Genomic DNA, 18,009 nt, shown 5'->3' with positions numbered 1-18,009 from the left:
CCCTCGGGGTGAAGGAATTTCTCCTCATCTCAGTCCTTGTTCCGAGACTGTGACCCCAAGTTCTAGACTCCTTAACTGGGGAAGTATTCTACCAGCATCCAGCCAGTCGAGCCCTGTAAGAGTGTCACTAAGACCCCTTCTCATTCTTCTAAACGGTACAAAATATGGGCCTAATCTACTCAACCTTGCTGCATACAGCAAACCGGCCATTCGATTTGTCTACCTAACTGCTATTCTCAGGTACTAATGCCAAGATGCTACAATTCTCTCACGTAGCTAACCACTGCGGCTGTAAGGTTTCAATGATACAAAGATGATTGTGCTATTAGAAATGATCTAAGTTAGTGAGTCAAAAACATGCCACAACAGGCTTCTGCATAATACTGAGGAAGCCAGAAACACAATTCAATCCATCCAGACACAGACAAAAAAAAAGAAACTGCTGGTTGGGCAGCATCTGTGGAGGCAGAGGGATAGTTGATATTTTGGGTCGTGACCCTACACCTACCCTCCCTTTGCCTCCACAGATGCTGATTGACTTGCTGAGTTCTCCAGCAGTTTGTTTTTTTGCTCCAGAATCAAGCATCTGCAGTCTCTCCTGTGTCTCTCATTCAGAAATAAATCTGCAGCTGGCAGTTGTCATCACTGCCTCAGAGCTTAACCACAGCTAAAATAACAACAATAACTGTTCATAACAGCAGCTAGCGGGGTATGAATTTGCTACGTTGTCTTATGATTTTGATCTGTGAAGATTTTATCATGAAAATTTAGACCTTTTTTTAAGCAATTGTTTCACAGAATTTCAACAACAAATGCTGATACTTTGATCATTGACAGACAAAGTGCTGGGGTTCAGGAAGAGTCAAGTACGAGGATAATGGAGAAGCAGAGGTTTAGAGCTCACAGCTCCAGCATCACAGGTTCAATCCTGACCTCTGTTGCTGCCTGTGTGGAGTTTTCACGTTCTCCCTGTGACCGTGTGGGTTGCCCCCAGATGCTCCGGTTTCCTCCCACATCTCAAAGACATGCTAGTTGGCAGGTTGCGGGGAAGAGAGGGGGGTGGGGACCGATGAGGAAGGAGGGGGTCGTGGCTGAAAGGAGATCACAGCTGGGAACGAAACATCCAAGGATACACATCCTATTGAAAAGACATGCAGGTGGGCAGAGGGGGTGGGGTGGCTCTGTTGGTACAAAATGAAATCAAATCCTTAGCAAGAAGTGACGTGGGATCAGAAGATGTAGAATCCTTGTGGCTAGAGTTAAGAAACTGCAAGGGTAAAATTCCCTGATGGGAGTTATATACAGGTCTCCAAATAGTAGCCAGGATGTGGGGTACAAATTACAACAGGAGATAGAAAAGGCATACAATAAAAAAAAAGGACAGTGTTACGGTGGTCATGGGGGGGGGGTTTCAATATGCAGGTAGATTGGGAAAATCAGGTTGGCACTGGATCCCAAGAGAAGGAATTTGTAGAATGCCTATGAGATGGCTTTTTAGAGCAGCTTGTGGTCGGGCCCACTAGGAAAAGGCAATTCTGGATTTGGTGTTGTGCAATGAACCAGATTTGATGAGGGAGCTTAAGGGAAAGGAACCCTGAGGAGGCAGTGATCATAATATGACAGAATTCACCCTGCAGTTTGAGAGGGAGAAGCTAAAATCAGATGTATTGGTATTACAGTTGAGTAAAGGTAACCACAGAGGCATGAGAGAGGAGCTGGCCAAAGTCGATTGGAAGGGGACCCTAGCAGAGATGACGATAGAGCAGCAATGGCAGGAGTTTCTGGGAGTAATTTGGAAGACACAGGATCAGTTCATCCCAAAGAAGAAGAAGCATTCTAAAGGGAGGATGAAGCAACCGTGGCTGACAAGGGAAGTCAAAGCATAAAAGCAAAAGAGAGGGTATAAAATATTGCAAAAATTAGTGGGAAGCTAGAGGATTGGGAACCTTTTAAAAACCAACAGAAGGCAACTAAAAAGCAATAAGGGGAGAAAATATGAAATATGAAGGTATGCTAGTCAATAATATAAAAGAGGATACCAAAAGATTTTTTCAGATATAGAAAGAGTAAAACAGAGGCAAGAGTGGACATTGGACCGCTGAAAAATGACGCTGGAGAAGTAGTAATGGGGAACAAAGAAATGGCGGACAAACTGAATAAGTATTGTGTGTCAGTCTTCACTGTGGAAGACACCAGCAACATGCCAGAAATTAGAGAGAGTCAGGGGGCAGAAGTGAGTGTAGTTGCTATTACTAGGGAGGAGGTGCTTGGGAAGCTGAAAGGTCTGAAGGCAGATAAATCACCTGGGCCGGATCGACTACAGCCCAGGGTTCTGAAGGAGGTAGCTGAAGAGATCGTGGAGACATCAGTGGTTCCAGAGGACTGGAAAATTGCAAATGTCACTCCACTCCTTAAGAAGGGAGGGAGGCAAAAGACAGGAAGTTATAGGCCGGTTAACCTGACTTTAGTTGTTGGTAAGATGTTAGAGTCCGTTATTAAGGATGAGGTTTTGGGGTACTTGGAAGCTCATGATAAAATAGCCCGAAGTCAGCACAGTTTCTTTAAGGGAGATCTTGCCTGAAAAATTTGTTGGAATTCTTTGAGGAAGTAACAGGCAGGATAGACAAAGGAGAGTCAGTGGATGTTGTTTACTTGGATTTTCAGAAGGCCTTTGACAAGATGCTGCATATGAGGCTGATAAACAAGATAGGAGCCCATGGTATTACAAGAAAGGTACTAGCATGGATAGAAGATTGGCTGACTGGCAGAAGGCAAAGACTGGGAGTAAAGGGGGCCTTTTTTGGTTGGCTGCCGTCGACTAGTGGTGTTCCGCAGGGGTCGGTGTTGGGTCCGCTACTTTTAACTTTATATGTTAATGATCTGGATAATGGAATTGATGGCTTTGTGGCCAAGTTTGCAGATGATACAAAGATAAGTGGAAGGGCAGGTTATGTTGAGGAAGCAGGGAGTCTGCAGAAGGACTTGGACAGGTTGGGAGAATGGGCAAAGAAGCGGCAGATGCAATACAGTGCAGGGAAGTGTATGGTCATGCACCTTGGTGAAAGGAATAAAGGTGCAGACTATTTTCTAAATGGAGAGAGAATTCAGAAATCAGAAGTGCAAAGGGACTTGGGAGTCCTAGTGCAGGATTCCCTAAAGCTTAACTTGCAGGTTGTGTCAGTAGTAAGGAAGGCAAATGCAATGTTAGCATTCATTTCAAGAGGACTAGAATATAAAAACAAGGATGTAATGGTGAGGCTTTATAATGTGTTGGTCAAACCACATTTAGAGTATTCTGAGCAGTTTAGGGCCCCACTTCTAAGGAAGGATGTGCTGGCATTGGAGAGGTTCCAGAAGAGGTTTACGAGAATGATCCCAGGGGTGAGAGGATTAATGTATGAGGAGTGTTTGATGGCTCTGGGCCTGTACTCACTGGAGTTTAGAAGGATGAGGGGGGATCTCATTGAAACCTACCGAATATTGGAAGGCCTGGATAGAATGGATGTGGAGACGATGTTTCCAGTTGTGGGAGAGTCTAGGACCAGAGGGCACAGCCTCAGAATAAAAAGGATGTCCCTTTAGAACAGAGATGAGGAGGAATTTCTTTAGCCAGAGGGTGGTGAATCTGCGGAATTCATTGCCACAGACAGCTGTGGAGGCCAAGTCACTGGGTATATTTAAAGTGGAGGTTGATAGGTTCTTGATTAGTAAGGGTGTCAAAGGTTATGGGGAGAGGGCAGGAGAATGGGGTTGAGAGGGAAAAGTAAATCAGCCATGATCGAATGGTGGAGCAACCTCAATGGGCTGAATGGCCTAATTCTGCTCCTATGTCTCATGGTCTTATGATGGGATTGCTCTGAGAACCATCAGAGACTGATTGGACCAAATGGCCACCTTCCATGTCATGAGAAGATATAGGATGAAGGACTGACCCACTTGAAGAGCAGCTCTGGGACAAGGAGAGAGTGGACACACAAAGGTTAGAGTCAGGATGATGAAGAGCTCGGGGCAGGCAGGGGCTGGATTGTTGTAGGGCTGGGTGGAGTTCCATCACCAGGCACAAGATCACACAGGGATTTCAACAGAAGGATTATCACTTTAAACTCACAATCACACTAGTCAGGACAGAACAAAAGTGCCAGAATATTTATGGATGTGGATGGGGGAGAGCGTGTCTGTAGGGTGGTTGGTGGGAGTGGCGATTGTGCGATTGGTTCTCAGAAACATATGGAAATACCACTTCCCTACCTTTCAAAGTACACCACAACAAGAAGACAAAGTCTAGCCATAGAGAGTCAGAGTAATACAGCATGGAAACAAGCCCTTCGGCCCAACTCGTCCATGGCGACCATGGTGCCTACTGAGTAGCCCCATTTGACCACGTTTGGCCCATGTCTCTCTAAACCCCTCCTATCCATGTACTTGTCCAAATTTCTTTTAAATATTGTTATTGTACCTGCCTCAACTCCTTCCTCTGGCAGCTCGTTCCATATATGCACCACCCTCTGTGTGAAGAAGATGCCCCTCAGGTCCCTTTTAAACCTTTCGCCTCTCACCTTAAACCTATGCCCCCATAGATTTTAGTTCCCCTTCCCTGGGAAAAAGACACGTGCATTCACCCTGTCTATGCCCCTCATGATTTTATGCACCTCTATAAGGTCACCCCTCAATCTCCTACAGTCCAAGGAATAAAGTCCTAGCCTGCCCGACCTCTCCCTGTAACCCAGGCCCTCGAGTCCTGGCAACATTCTCATAAATCTCCTCTGCACTCTTTCCGGTTTCATGATGTTTTTGAACACATTGTAACACTTAATATACAAGGACAGAGTTTTTCCCACACTACGTGTACTTCCTTCAGCAAACAATTGGGGCCAAGGGTCCAATGCACTCTCCTCATCTCCACCCCTGCGTTTGTCACAGCTGGTACAGATGCTGAGTCAATGGGGCTCAGCAACAGAATACAGGCAGCAGACTTATCACGCTTGAATTCTGTCCTTCTAATGCCATTGGAATTACAGTCTCGCATTGTATCCATGCATTGCAAGACACTTCATGTATTTCCACAGAAGCGTTACAAAAGTAATTTTTCATTTGCTACAAATTTTCCCTTTGCAAGCATCTAAACCGAGATCGACTGGAACAGGTAGTTACTCTAGGATAGCAAAATAAACTTCCCCACTACATTTGGAAGCAAGCGATGGTTGTGAGGTTACATTTTATGTCTTCTGTGTACCTTATTTACCATAGTTAAAGTAGTGCATAAATTGAAATGGGAAATTTGAAGATTATTTTCATAACTATTTTATTCTCTATTCTGCGTTGTTGAAACCTGCCAGAATTCAGACACTGCAACCCTGTTAAAATAGAATCACCTCCAGGAAATGAACACAGAGTGACTAACTCTCCCGTCTTACCACACCGAGAAAATTATCAGCTCCCATAAAGTTCTAGAACAGACTGAAATTTCAGAATGAGAATTCATCCAGCTCCTTGACTAAATACTTTGAAAGAGCAATCTGTTCAATCCTTAAATCCCTGCATTTTATTCTCTCAAATATTAATCCAATTCCCTTTTGAACATTGGTATTAAACTTGACTACTGTTATACCATAGACTGCATTTCAAACCTGTGAACTATTCTAGGAAATGTCTGCTACACCCTGTTCACGCTCTTTCCAGAATTTGACACTGTACTCTTCGCTGGGTTTGTCTTTTGTGCTCAGTGCTTCTTGTTTATAAAGCCCAGAATCCTGCACACTGAATAATTACTTCGGTAACCTGGACTGAGACATTCATCTATCACCCCTTTAAAATGGGCTATTTAGCAAGTATAATCTCTCCTGACTCTGCCCATTAAAATGCAGTGCAATACATTCTGCTGTGCTGAATCTCATCTGCTATGTGTTGGTCCACTCCCTTAGCCTTTCTATACTCTCTTGAACTATAATACAATCTTATTCAATTTCTAAACTTCCCTTGACTCCCTGTCATTTTAATTTCTGTAACTTTATGCTCCTCCAAACCTCTGCTATCCATTTCCTACTTGTACCAAGGCCCGGTTAAGTAACATCATGATTTTAAAATTCTTTGAAAGTCAAATGCTGAAAATCTGAAAAAAAAAGATGCTGGAAACCCTCAGCAGGTCAGGCAGCATCAGTTGAACAAGAAACAGCGTTGACCTGAGACAGTTATTCTGTTTCTCCCTCCATAGATGCTACCCAACCTGCTGAGTGTTTCCAGCACTCTTATTTAAATTCAGATGTTTATTGTCATATATTGTCACCAGTGTGCAATGAGATTCCTTGTTGGTGTGAAGCTCAGTGACGGTATACATGGTAATAACAAATGCAGCGATAAGCACAAAAGAGAATGGTGCAAAAATAGTCGTGCAGTCTGAAGTAGTGCAAAAAAAATGTTAAAGTGTGGATAACGGAATAATCAAGAGAGTTAGAATTAAGAGACTGAGAATGTGGCAGCGCTACTGGGAAGTAGGTATGAAAGAGGTGGTTGAATTTACAATTCTTTCCCGTGTTATCACCCCCTTCCATGTTCTCCCTCCTCCCCATCTCTGTGATCTTTTCCGTTGCTATAAACCTGAGATATCCATGCTCCTCCAACTCTGGCTTCTCGCATTTCCCGGAATTTAATCACTCCACCACGTCTTCCTATTCCCAGCTCCTAACTTCAGGAATTTTCTTCCCAAATGCTTCCCTGCCTTTCCAGCTCCCTAACCTCCTTAGAACCCACCTCACTGGCCAAACCTTTGGCCATTGATACAAATATCTCCTTAGCTGGCTCAGTTTTTAGATTCACGGAAATTCATGGGGTTACACAGCAGGGAAACAGTCCCTTCAGCCCCACTGCTGACCAAGATACCTAACTACCATGGTCCCATTTGTTTGTGTTTTGCAAATATCCCTCTAAACCCTTCCTATTAAACCTGTCCAAATTAAAGGCTCTCTTCCCATCACAACTGTGGCTTCTTGCACTGTTCCTTTTTGGAAAGGTTCCATGTCCCTCTATACCCCCAAACACTCAAAGGCACTTCTTCCCCTGAATCGTTCCTATCCATGTACCTTTTCTCTTAAACACTGCAGTCAGGTGTTGGAATATTTATAGTATGTTAACATTTCAATATCAATTCAGTTGTTGTTGTTCTATCTGAAATCATGTCATATAACCCGAACCCCAAGTTATGAATGTACTTTAAACAGCCGTGGTACTCGTGCCCACATTCTGTTGTTTTGCGCTGGTCGCTGTATTTATTGGATTTCGTTATTACCACGTACACTGTTAACTCTGTGAGCTGCAGGCGCGCACGGAACTTCATCGCGCCCCAGTGTACATGACAATAAACTAATCAATTTAATTTCAAAATATGCGCGTTTCTATTGATGCAACTGGTTCTTAAAAGTAAAAGCGACTGGTTCCTGATGTTAAATTCAGCAAAAACAAACGGCATCTTTAAACACAGCTCCCTCTGTAAATGTGGTTGCAATCTTTTTCATCAGTAGTCTCACTAAAATTATTCAACCACAGCTTAGATCAACCCGGGGCTTTCTATATTTACCCTTGGGCTCTCCCCTTATGTTACCCAGTGACCCCTGTCTTCACTCTCCCGTCCCTGGTCAGAACACACGGGACATCTTTACCTGAGCGACCCAACTTACCTCCAGGTAAAGAGACACCCATGCAAGAAACTCCCTCCTCTCCAAAGTTCCTACACACGTCCAGAGGTCTCTCTCTCCTTCGCCCTTAACCGTGGGGATCCCTGACACTACCCCAGTCCCGGGGACGCTTGCTGCCACCCTCCCCGCAGACGCCGGAGGGTATCTGAGACTTACCCCAGACAGCGGAGATACAGAGGAGAGCTGTCAGAGCGACCAGGCTCGCCCGCGGGCTGTGCACTCGCATCACTGCGCTTCTGGACAGTCAGACGCTCCCGGACCGAGTGAGGCAGCTTCTGAGTTCGGGATCTCCCAAACACTGAACACCTCGTCGGATGATTCACAAGTTGGGGCCCGACTCAGCCCCGCCTCAAGCGACCTAACAGCCGCGGGGAGCGCCGCCTGGGGACCGGTGCCACACACGGCTGGTGGGCACACGGTGAAGGTCCCCCCCCCCCCCCCCCCCCCCACACACACACACACACAGCTGGTGGGCACACACTGTGTACATGCACACACACACACACACACACACACACACACACACACACACACACAGCTGGTGGGCACACACTGTGCACATGCACACACAGACACACATTGGTGGGCACACACAGTGAAGGTACGTATACACACACACACACACACACACACACACACAGAGCTGGTGGGCACACACAGTGTGTCTGTTCGCTTGGTGACATCAGGGAAGGGCATGTGCACCTCTCCAAGGGCAGTGTCAATCAGCACATACAATCCCATCGTACAAACCCATATCCTGAGTGTGAGTGTGCAGGGAAATGTACAGAGCTAGTGTACACACGAGTGCATCTTTATATATAACTACACATACACATATGTTGTATAGAGCTAGCTTACACACATCTATATGTCAAGTGCAGACACATTCACTCATGAAACGAAGGTTCATTTGCAGAATATATTCAAGACAGATGCATAGAATTAGTGTTTTTTCTGTGCTGTAGTACATGCATGTGCATTGTAAACCAGTCTACGTTCATATCATTCCATGTCTCTATACATTAGCTGATGTACAATTAGTCTATATACATATACTGTACATATTGTTCCAAATGTGAGGCCTTCCTGTGTGGTGCCTCTGAGATGTCCTCCTCCTTCCTGCAACAAGACTTCCCCTCTGCCACGGTGGATGGAGCTCTCAACCACATTTCCTCTCTTTCCCTCGGGTCTGCTCTTCCCCGACAGAACAAAGGTTCTCCTGGTCCTCACCTTCCGCTCCACCAGCCTTCACGTTATCCTCCACAATGTCTGCCCGCTCCTATATGACCCCACCACCAGTCACATCTTCCCATTGCAACCAGAGGAGATGCAACGCCTATCCGTTCACCCCTTCCCTTCCCGCCAATCATTCCAGGGATCCACTCACGCTCCTTCCACCAGCCTACTACAGTCAGAGTTCACAATGTGACGTCCTCAGCACTGGAGAAATGAAACCCGGATTGGGTGACCACTCTGCGGGACACCTACGCTCAGTCCGCAGGGATGAAGCTGAGCCTCCTGTTGTGTCCCACTTTAGTTCTCAATCCCACTCCCCTTCTGACCTGTCTGTCTGCAGCCTCTTCCACTGCCACAGTGGACATAGAACATGGAACTCTACAGCACAGTACAGGCCCTTTGGCCCACAATGTCGTGCCAACATTTTATCCTGCTCTAAGATCTACCTAACCCTTCCCTTCCACATAGCCCCCAATTTCTCTGTCATTTATGTGTCTATTAAGAGTCTCTTAAATGCCCCTAATGTATCTGCCCCACAACCTCTGCCGGCAGTGCTTTCCACGCACCCACCACTCTCTGTGTAAAAAACTTGCCCCTGACATCCCCCTTATACCTTCCTCCAATCACCTTAAAATGATGTCCCCTCGTGTTAGCCATTGTCGCCCTGGGCCCAACGTAAACTAGAACAACATCTTATCTTCCATCAAGGCACTTTGCGGCCTCCTACGGATGCTGCTCGACCCATTGAGTTCCTCTAGCAGTTTGTTTGTTGATCCGTATCATCTTATCTGTCTTAATCTACTTCCTTTTGGTCTTCTGTCTCACACCTCACTCCTCCCCCCAGCTTTGTTTTGGAAATGATAACTCCTCCACTCTGTCTCCAGACCCAAGAAATGATCCCTGACCTGAAGCGTTGAATGGTTTCTCTTCCCACGGATGCTGTTTGACTGCCTGAGTTCTCCCAGAACTTCTGTTCTTGTTTCATAGAGATATATAGTCCTAATGTACACATTTATGAGGGCATGTGAAGTAGAAGCAGGAGCAGACTGTACAACTCCATGATGATCATGATTTATCAGCATGTTGCTGTTCAATCCCTATGTCCTCTGATGCCTTCAGCTTCCAAAGTGTGTTGGTCAGATGTGAATATATTGGAAGACTTCCCATCCAAAGCCCCCGTGTTGGAGGAGTTCCAAGATTTATAACCTCGGTGTACAGGAATTTCTCTTTACCTCATCCCTACAGATCTGAACCCTTATCCTGAGCATACAGTATGTCCTCCAATTCGAAGGTTTCCAACTTGGAGAAACAGTGTCAAGGCATCTCCCCTGTCAATCCCTCTCAGAATCCTCTATGTCCCAATGAGTAAACCCCTTCTTCTTCCAAATTCCAATGTACGCCAATCTTCCTCAATCTCTCTTCACAGGGCAATATGCCCAACCCCAGGAGTCAATCTAATGAATCCATGCTGCACTGATCCTAAGGCAAGTCTATGCTCCCCTTGATATGCAGACAACATGGATATATAGCCTGCTAGTGTACACTTGGATATAGAGCATGCGGATACAAACGTTTAGGCAGGATTCTGAACTGGAGGTGTTCAGCCATAATCCCACTTTGTACCATTGGCTCCTCAGCCAAGCATGAACACCAGATGTCCAAAGCTGTGGCTCCTCTCGTATTGAGCAGGATTACTACATACATAGGTACAGAGACAGATGTACAGTGCTAGAGTACACATATGCACACATACATAGAAGTAGAATTTTTTTTGTATATATAAAGTAAACTTTATTCATAATAAAAGACAAACTATATACAATTACAAAACAGTGCAAACCTTTACATTCTTGGACAAATCATTCATTGGTGTTACCTTTTTATATAGAAAACAGCACCGATGCCACACGTGTGGCTCCCTGGAAGCTACCCGGTCCCATATTTACGATATTTAGGGGCTTTCTCCCTGTCCCCACCCCTCCCTCTCCAGTGGCAGAAGAACCCTAAACTGTAGTCCTTCCCCACCGAGCCTTTGTGTTGGTTGCGCCCAGCTTCAGTGCGTCCCTCAGCACGTACGCCTGCAGCCTGGAATATGCCAGCCGGCAGCATTCCCCTACGGATATCTCGCAGTGCTGGAAGACCAACAAGTTTCGGGCAGACCAAAGGGCATCTTTCACAGAGTTGATGACCATAGAAATAGAACCCACGTACATATATATGAAGCTAGTATGTACATATGCAGGTTGAGTGTGCACATCTATGCGTACATACAGAACTGGTGCACAGGGAAGAGACAGAGACAAGTGAAAGAAGATTATCTTCATTCATTATCATCATTACCCCTTTTGACACTTTATCCCTGCTACCATCCACCCAATCACAGACCTTTCCTTTTATCCTCATCTCCCCTCATCCATTTTCTGCAAATTGGACTCACCTTTCCCTGCATCTTTTCCTAGTTTGGATGAAAGTTCATTGGCCTGAAACATTATTTCTGTTTCTTGCTCTCTCTCCACTGTCTAACTTGCTAACTTTTTCTGCGTATTTTATTTTATTTAGCCACATGTATACTGTGACTACAAGAGTCAGTGGGTGAGTATCGCACTGCAAGCACCAAAAGTTTTTCCACCCAATACAAGGCAGAAGCTGGGACTCTGATGGAATCTTCGTTACCTGCCTGGGTGAGTGCAGATCCAGCAACACTCAAATACCTCAACACCATTCAGGGTAAAGCAGCCGACACATTCACATCCTAAACATTCTCACCCTTCTCCACAGGCACACAAAGATTGCCAATGTTTCTTTGACGGCACCTTCCAAATTCATAATCCCTTCCACTTAGGACAAAAGGAGATGTATGCAAACAAGAGGTCCAGCCTCCCTCCTAAAGTACACGGGTCATGACTCAGAGTCACAGAGTCACATAGCACAGAAACAGGCTCTTCAGCCCATCATGTCCATGCTGACTATCAAGTACCCATCCATGCTAATCCAATTTTCCAGCACTTGGTTTGCAGCCTTCTATGCCTTGGCAATTAAGGTGCTTTTGTAGAGACTTAAATGTGGAGAGAGCCTTTGCTCCACCGTCCTCTCAGGCAGTGTGTTCTAGATAACCTCGTCATCTCCTCATTGACCAGCAACACAGGCATATCTCAGGGCTGTGTGCTTAGCCCCCTGCTCTACTCCCTCTATACCCACGACTGTGTGGCTAAGCATAGCTCTAACACCATCCACAAGTTCACCGATGACACCACTGCTGTCGGCAGAATCACAGATGGCGATGAGGCGGTGTACAGGAGTGAACGAGGTTAGCTGGTTGAGCGGTGTTGTGACATCCTTGTATTCAACGTCAGCAGAACCAAGGAACCGATTGTGGACCTTAGGATGGGTTAATCAGATGAACACGCACCTGTCCTTATTGAACGGTCTGCGGCAGAAAGGGTGAGCAGCTTCAATGTTCCTGGGTGTCAACATTTCGGAGGATCTATCCTGGGCTCAGCACATAGAGGCAACCATGAAGAAGGCATGCCGGTGTCTCTACTTTCTTAGAAGTTTAAGGAGGTTCAGCATGTCATCGAAGACACAGACAAATTTCTATAGATGTCCGGTAGAGAGCATTCTGACTGGTTGCATCACCACCTAGTACGGAGGCTCCAATGCACAGGAACGCAAAAGGCCACAGAGAGTGGCGGGACTCAGCCAGCTCCATCACGGGTACAGCTCTCCCCACCTTCGAGGACATCTACAAGTGGCGATGTCTCAGGAAGGCGACATCCATCATCAGGGACCCCCACCATCCGGGCCGTGCCCTCTTCTCGATGCTGCCATCAGGCAGGAGGTACAGGAGCCTGAAGACCCAGGCCTCAATGTTCAACAACAGCTTCTTCCCCACTGCCATCAGATTCTTGAACCGACTTGAAAAACCTTAACACTGCCTCGGACTGTATATTTTTTTCTCTCTCAATCATGCGCTAGTATTGTTATGTTTATGTATAATTTATGTTAATTTAAGTTTATGTTAACTTATGTTTGTCATGTTTGCAATGTACTGTACTGCTGCTGCAAAAAAATCTAATTTTCATGGTATTTATACCCTGTGTATGTATGCCTGTGACAATAAACTTGAACTAAAGGTTCAAGTTCAATAAATTCGAAACTCTGGATGAAAAGGTTCTTCCTCAGATGCATCCTAAACCTCCTACCCCTCACCTGAAGCCATTGCCCCCTGATTTTCGATGCCTCTGGTGTGAGGAAACATTTCCTACTATCTCCCCTATGGGTCTGTTATATATCAGTCTGGTCCCCCCTCTGCCTCCTCCACTTCAAGGAAAACAAAGCCAGCCTATCCCGTCTCTCCTCGTAACCGAGACGATGGATCCATAGGCAACATCCTGGTGAATCACTTCTGCACCTCTCGACGACTCATTCATTCATTGTTGCTGGGCAAGGTCTTTGTGTTTCCTGTTGAAGAGCATTGCTGTACAACTTTCATCGCGTGACTGCAGTTGTAGAAGGAGGTGGGTCACCATTACCTTCTCTGGAACGTTTTAGTTTGGGTGAGAAACGTTAGCATCACCACATCCTGTGAATAAAAATCAAACACCAAAACCCAGAAACAGAGAGATACGGCAATAGCAAGTCCTAGGAACAGAGAGGATCAGAAATCGAAAGAGAACAAGAGACAGAATCACGACCAGGAATAGAGAGAGATAGTAATGAGAGAGCCAGAAACAGCAGCTGTGATACAGCTGAAGGGAAATGTTATTACCAGCGCACTTAGGCTGCATTCGAATGTAAGACAAATTGCTAAGAACGGTATCAAGAAAAGATACTGCTAAAGTATAGAGAGGAAAGGCTGTAGTGTCTGGGGAAAATAGTGGAACAGTGGAAAAAAATCAGCAGAGTGTGAAAACAGCTTTTGTATCAAAAAAATCAACAAAACTGTAGATGCTGGAATTTGAAAATAAAAACAGAAAATGCTGGAAGTACTCAGTAGGTCAGCCTGCATCTGTGTGAAGAGAAATAGTTAATGTTACGGGACAAAGACTCTTTCTCATCCTTATTGGATGGTCTCTGTTCCCCAAGTGTACCTTTAGCTATTTCATAAATTGCTGTTCTTCAATTTCCTCTGCATATTTTGTTGCTCATATTTGCTCATGACATAGGAGGCCATTTGGTCTATCAATCTATGCTAGTCAAAGACCAATTCCACCAGTCCATTTTCCCACTTACTTTCCTGCAGCTGGTTCCCTCCGACGTAACCATCAACTGCACCCTGATCTCCCACCAATCCACCTGCACGTGGGGAAATTTACAGCAGCCAATTAACCTGCTAATTGGCATGTCTTTGGGATGTGAGAGGAAACTTACAGGGTGAGTGTGTGAACTTCACAGGGGTCAGGATCGAACCCAGGTCGCTGGAGCTGTGATGCAGTAGCACCAACTGTTGTGCCAGAATCCCACCCAACTGCCCTCACGTCTTGGCGCTTCCCTTTGTTCTCAACGTTGGTGTGGTTGATTTTATGCTTGCCCTGGGTGTTCCTTTGTGCAGCTCCTTGGCTATGACTGTCACTTTGTGAATGATCAGAGAGTGATAAGTGTCACAGCAGGTACCATGTCAATCTCCTGTGCTGACGGCAGGTCTCTGCTCCCAACAATAACAGGGTCTAGTTGGTACCAAGGGTCTGATCATGATCTTGCCATGACAGTGGACTCTGGTCCTTCCCAGGAAGATACAAGGTGGTAAGGTACCATTGACTTCAGGCTCAGAAAATGAAGGGTCTTTGACCATTTTCATTCATCTTGCTGATGCCAGAATGTCCTAGGCAATCAGAATCAGAATCAGGTTTATTATCACTGACTTAGATGACATGAAATTTGTTGTTTTGTGGCAGCAGTACAGTGCAAAGACATAAAATTCCTATAAGTTACAAAAATAAATACATAGCGCAAAATATAAAGGAATAATGAGGTAGTGTTCATGGGTTCATGGCCTGTTCAGAAATCTGATGGCGGAGGGGAAGAAGCTGTTTCTGAATCATTGAGTGTGGGTCTTCAGGCTCCTGTACCTTCTTCCGATGGTAGTAACGAGAAGAGGGCATGTCATGGATGGTGAGGGTCCTTAATGATGGATTCTGCCTTCTTGAGGCACCGCCTCTTGAGGATGTCCTCGATGGAGGGGAGGGTTGTGCCCATGATGGAGCCGGCTGAGTCTACAGCCCTCTGCAGCCTCTTGCGATCCTGTGCATTGGAGCCTCCATACCAGGCGGTGAAGCAACCAGTCAGAATGATCTCCACCGTACATCTGGTCAAGAGATATCATCTGCACCAGTTCTTGCATTATAATCTCCAAGGAGGAATGACCACTCAGCTAATGGCGGTCTTTTGATAACATGATGCACCTTGCTATAAAATCTTCTTCCTCAGGGCTGGAATCGAGTATTGGTGCATTAGTGCTGATGGTGTTCATACGTTCAATGTACATCTAAAATTGAAGTAAGATAATGCATTCTGACCTTCCAGAATGACCTTTCTCTTAGATTTTTTAAAAATGTTACTGACAATGAAAGTAAACTCTGACCTCATGATCTACCTTGTTGTGACCTTGTACCTTATTGCACTGCACTTTCTCTGTAGCTGTGACACTTTACTCTGTACTGTTATTGTTTTTACCTGTACTACCTCAATGCACTCCGTGCTAACTCAATGTAACTGCACTCTGTAATGAATTGATCTGTACTATCGGTATGCAAGACAAGTTTTTCACTGTACCTTGGTACAAGTGACAATAATAAACCAATACCAATACTTCAGCATCATTACCTTTCCAACTCAGGGTATAATTTAGCCTCCTGGATGGAATTGACATCTGCATCTTGTTTCTTGCAGAACTGCAGTATCATTGAGATTCTACAGGTCATGCCCATCAAAAGTGACTTCTGCATGGAAAAAGAAAATGTCATAAATATTCAGCAGAGCTGACCCTAATTCTGTTTCTCTCTGCAGATGCTGCCCGGCCTGCTGAATATTTTCGGACTTTCTGTTTCTATTTTGGGTTTTCAGCATGAGCAGTTTCTTGCTTTTGTTGACCTCTGTGTGTTGTGCATGGACTGTACTGTCCAGGACAATCAACAATCACACGTTCACACCAGACACTCAATGTCAAATGACAGGTTTTAGGCTCTTCGGAGGATGACTTTACCAAGCACAACAGCCAGGCTCAGAGACAATGTGCTGAGCAAATTAGATAGCGGTAGCATACCCAAGGCCATGCAATGCAGGGAACATCCCAAGCTTCACTATGAAGGTACTTGCAAGCCTGATCAGAAGGCACTTGTGATTGATCCTGATTGATGGCAAACTCTGGTGAATGATTGGAAGTGGCGTCATTGTCTGCAGCAAAGTATCAGCCAAGGACAGGAATTGGCTCCAACACTTGAAGAATCAAAAAGCTTCCAAGCTGTAACTATGGCACATACACACACAACCACCAGCATACATCATACTCCTTTAGGACGACTTGGTCACATGAGACTGCAAGCCTTCTACGTGCAATATCCACCTTAACTCACAGGTGAAAAGGTGCCAGATAAACACTGAGTAATAGTCATGGATGTCATAGCAAAGGCGGATAGAAAAGGAGCGATCACATGTCATTCCCTTGTCAGACTTTATGCCCTTGAATTCACTGGTATTTGCCTATGGTGGATGGATCAGCAGCCAGCAATAGTCCTGACAGATGCAATTCGAGCGAAATTCAGGTCAGAACAATGAAACTGTGGTGTGTCTCACCAACCAGCGTTTATTTCTCCTCCACATCTACCTTTGTGAAGGCGGTGGTGAGCATCTTCATGAACCACTGCAGACCTTCTAGGTAAGGTATTCCTATAATGCTGTTGAGGAGGATTTTCCAGAACTTAGACCAAGTGACAACGAAGGCATATTTCCAAGCGAGATGGTGTGTGATTGGAGTGGAAGCTGCAGGCAGTGGCGTCCCTTGCCTTCATTGATGGTATAAAGGTCACGGATGTGGGAGATGCTGAGTCTGTAGCCTTGGCGAGGGACTGTGGTGAATTTTGTAGTTGGTGCACACTATAACTACTGTGCACCAGTGGGGGGAATGACAGTTGAGGATAGTGGATGGCATGTCAATGAAGTGGGATGATTCACCGTACATGGTGTATGGAACTACAGTCACCTAGGCAAGTGGACAGCGTTCCATCACATGTAACACACAAGATGCTGGAGGAACTCAGCCAGTCAGGCAGCATCTATGGAGGGAAATGGACAGTTGAGATTCCTTTATGCCTGATCCACTGAGTTCCTCCAGCATCTTGTGTGTTGCTCCAGATTCCAGCATCTGCAGTCTCTTGTGTTTCCATTCCGTCACGTGCGTTTTCTAGATTGTTGAAAGGTCTGGGGCATCAGCTAATGAATCAGACACCAGACAATACCCAGCCTCCAACCTGCTCTTGGTGTCACGGCTTTTGTATGGTTGGTCACCAGGATGGCGATATCCTGGGATTGGGGTGATTGACCTCCAACTACCCCAATTACAATAGGGTGCAGTGGTGGTGCAATGGTTAAATTACCACACCAGTCATCCACATAACCTGGACTGACAGTCCAGAGAACTGAGTTCAAATCTCCCAACGACAGCTGTGGAATTTAAATTCAGTTAGTTCCCTGGAATTTGTGAAAAACATGACCACAAAAACCACCAGAGTGTCATAGCAAACCATCAGTTCACTAATGTCCTTTAGGAAAGGAAACTGGCTGTCCTTATCTGGTCTGGCCCATATGTAACTTCAAACCGACAACATCTAGTTGCTTTTGGAAATGACTGAGCAAGCCATTCAATTATACCAGTGTTGCTACGCTCAGAGAAAGAATAAAATTGGACAGCATTGATCTCGGCACGGAATTTCCACAGGCTAAAGTCCCTCCCCGTTCATTTAACCTAACAAAGTCCTCCTCACAAATAGCTAAATTGGGAGAGTGTCCCACACACTTGTCAAGCACTGTCTATAAGGTTTGATTCAGTGAGTACACTTATGTGCTAGACTCCTTTGTCAGAAACCCTGTC

At 45.4% G+C, this 18,009-nt stretch overlaps 1 protein-coding gene across 1 annotated transcript in view; it reads right to left on the bottom strand.

Annotated features, from left to right (window-relative positions):
- LOC127582882 (integrin beta-3-like) overlaps positions 1 to 8,011 on the bottom strand; it is a 71,396-nt gene extending 63,385 nt beyond the window's left edge. The window contains exon 1 of the mRNA XM_052038508.1: positions 7,845 to 8,011. Within this exon, the coding sequence (XP_051894468.1) occupies positions 7,845 to 7,914 (70 nt within the window). The 5' untranslated portion in view covers positions 7,915 to 8,011. The remainder of the gene's footprint in view (positions 1 to 7,844) is intronic.
- Between the last annotated feature and the right edge of the window lie 9,998 nt (positions 8,012 to 18,009).

This window comes from Pristis pectinata, chromosome 25 (genome assembly GCF_009764475.1).
Source record: "Pristis pectinata isolate sPriPec2 chromosome 25, sPriPec2.1.pri, whole genome shotgun sequence".
Taxonomy (NCBI): domain Eukaryota; kingdom Metazoa; phylum Chordata; class Chondrichthyes; order Rhinopristiformes; family Pristidae; genus Pristis; species Pristis pectinata.
This window is presented reverse-complemented; position numbering and strand designations above follow the sequence as displayed.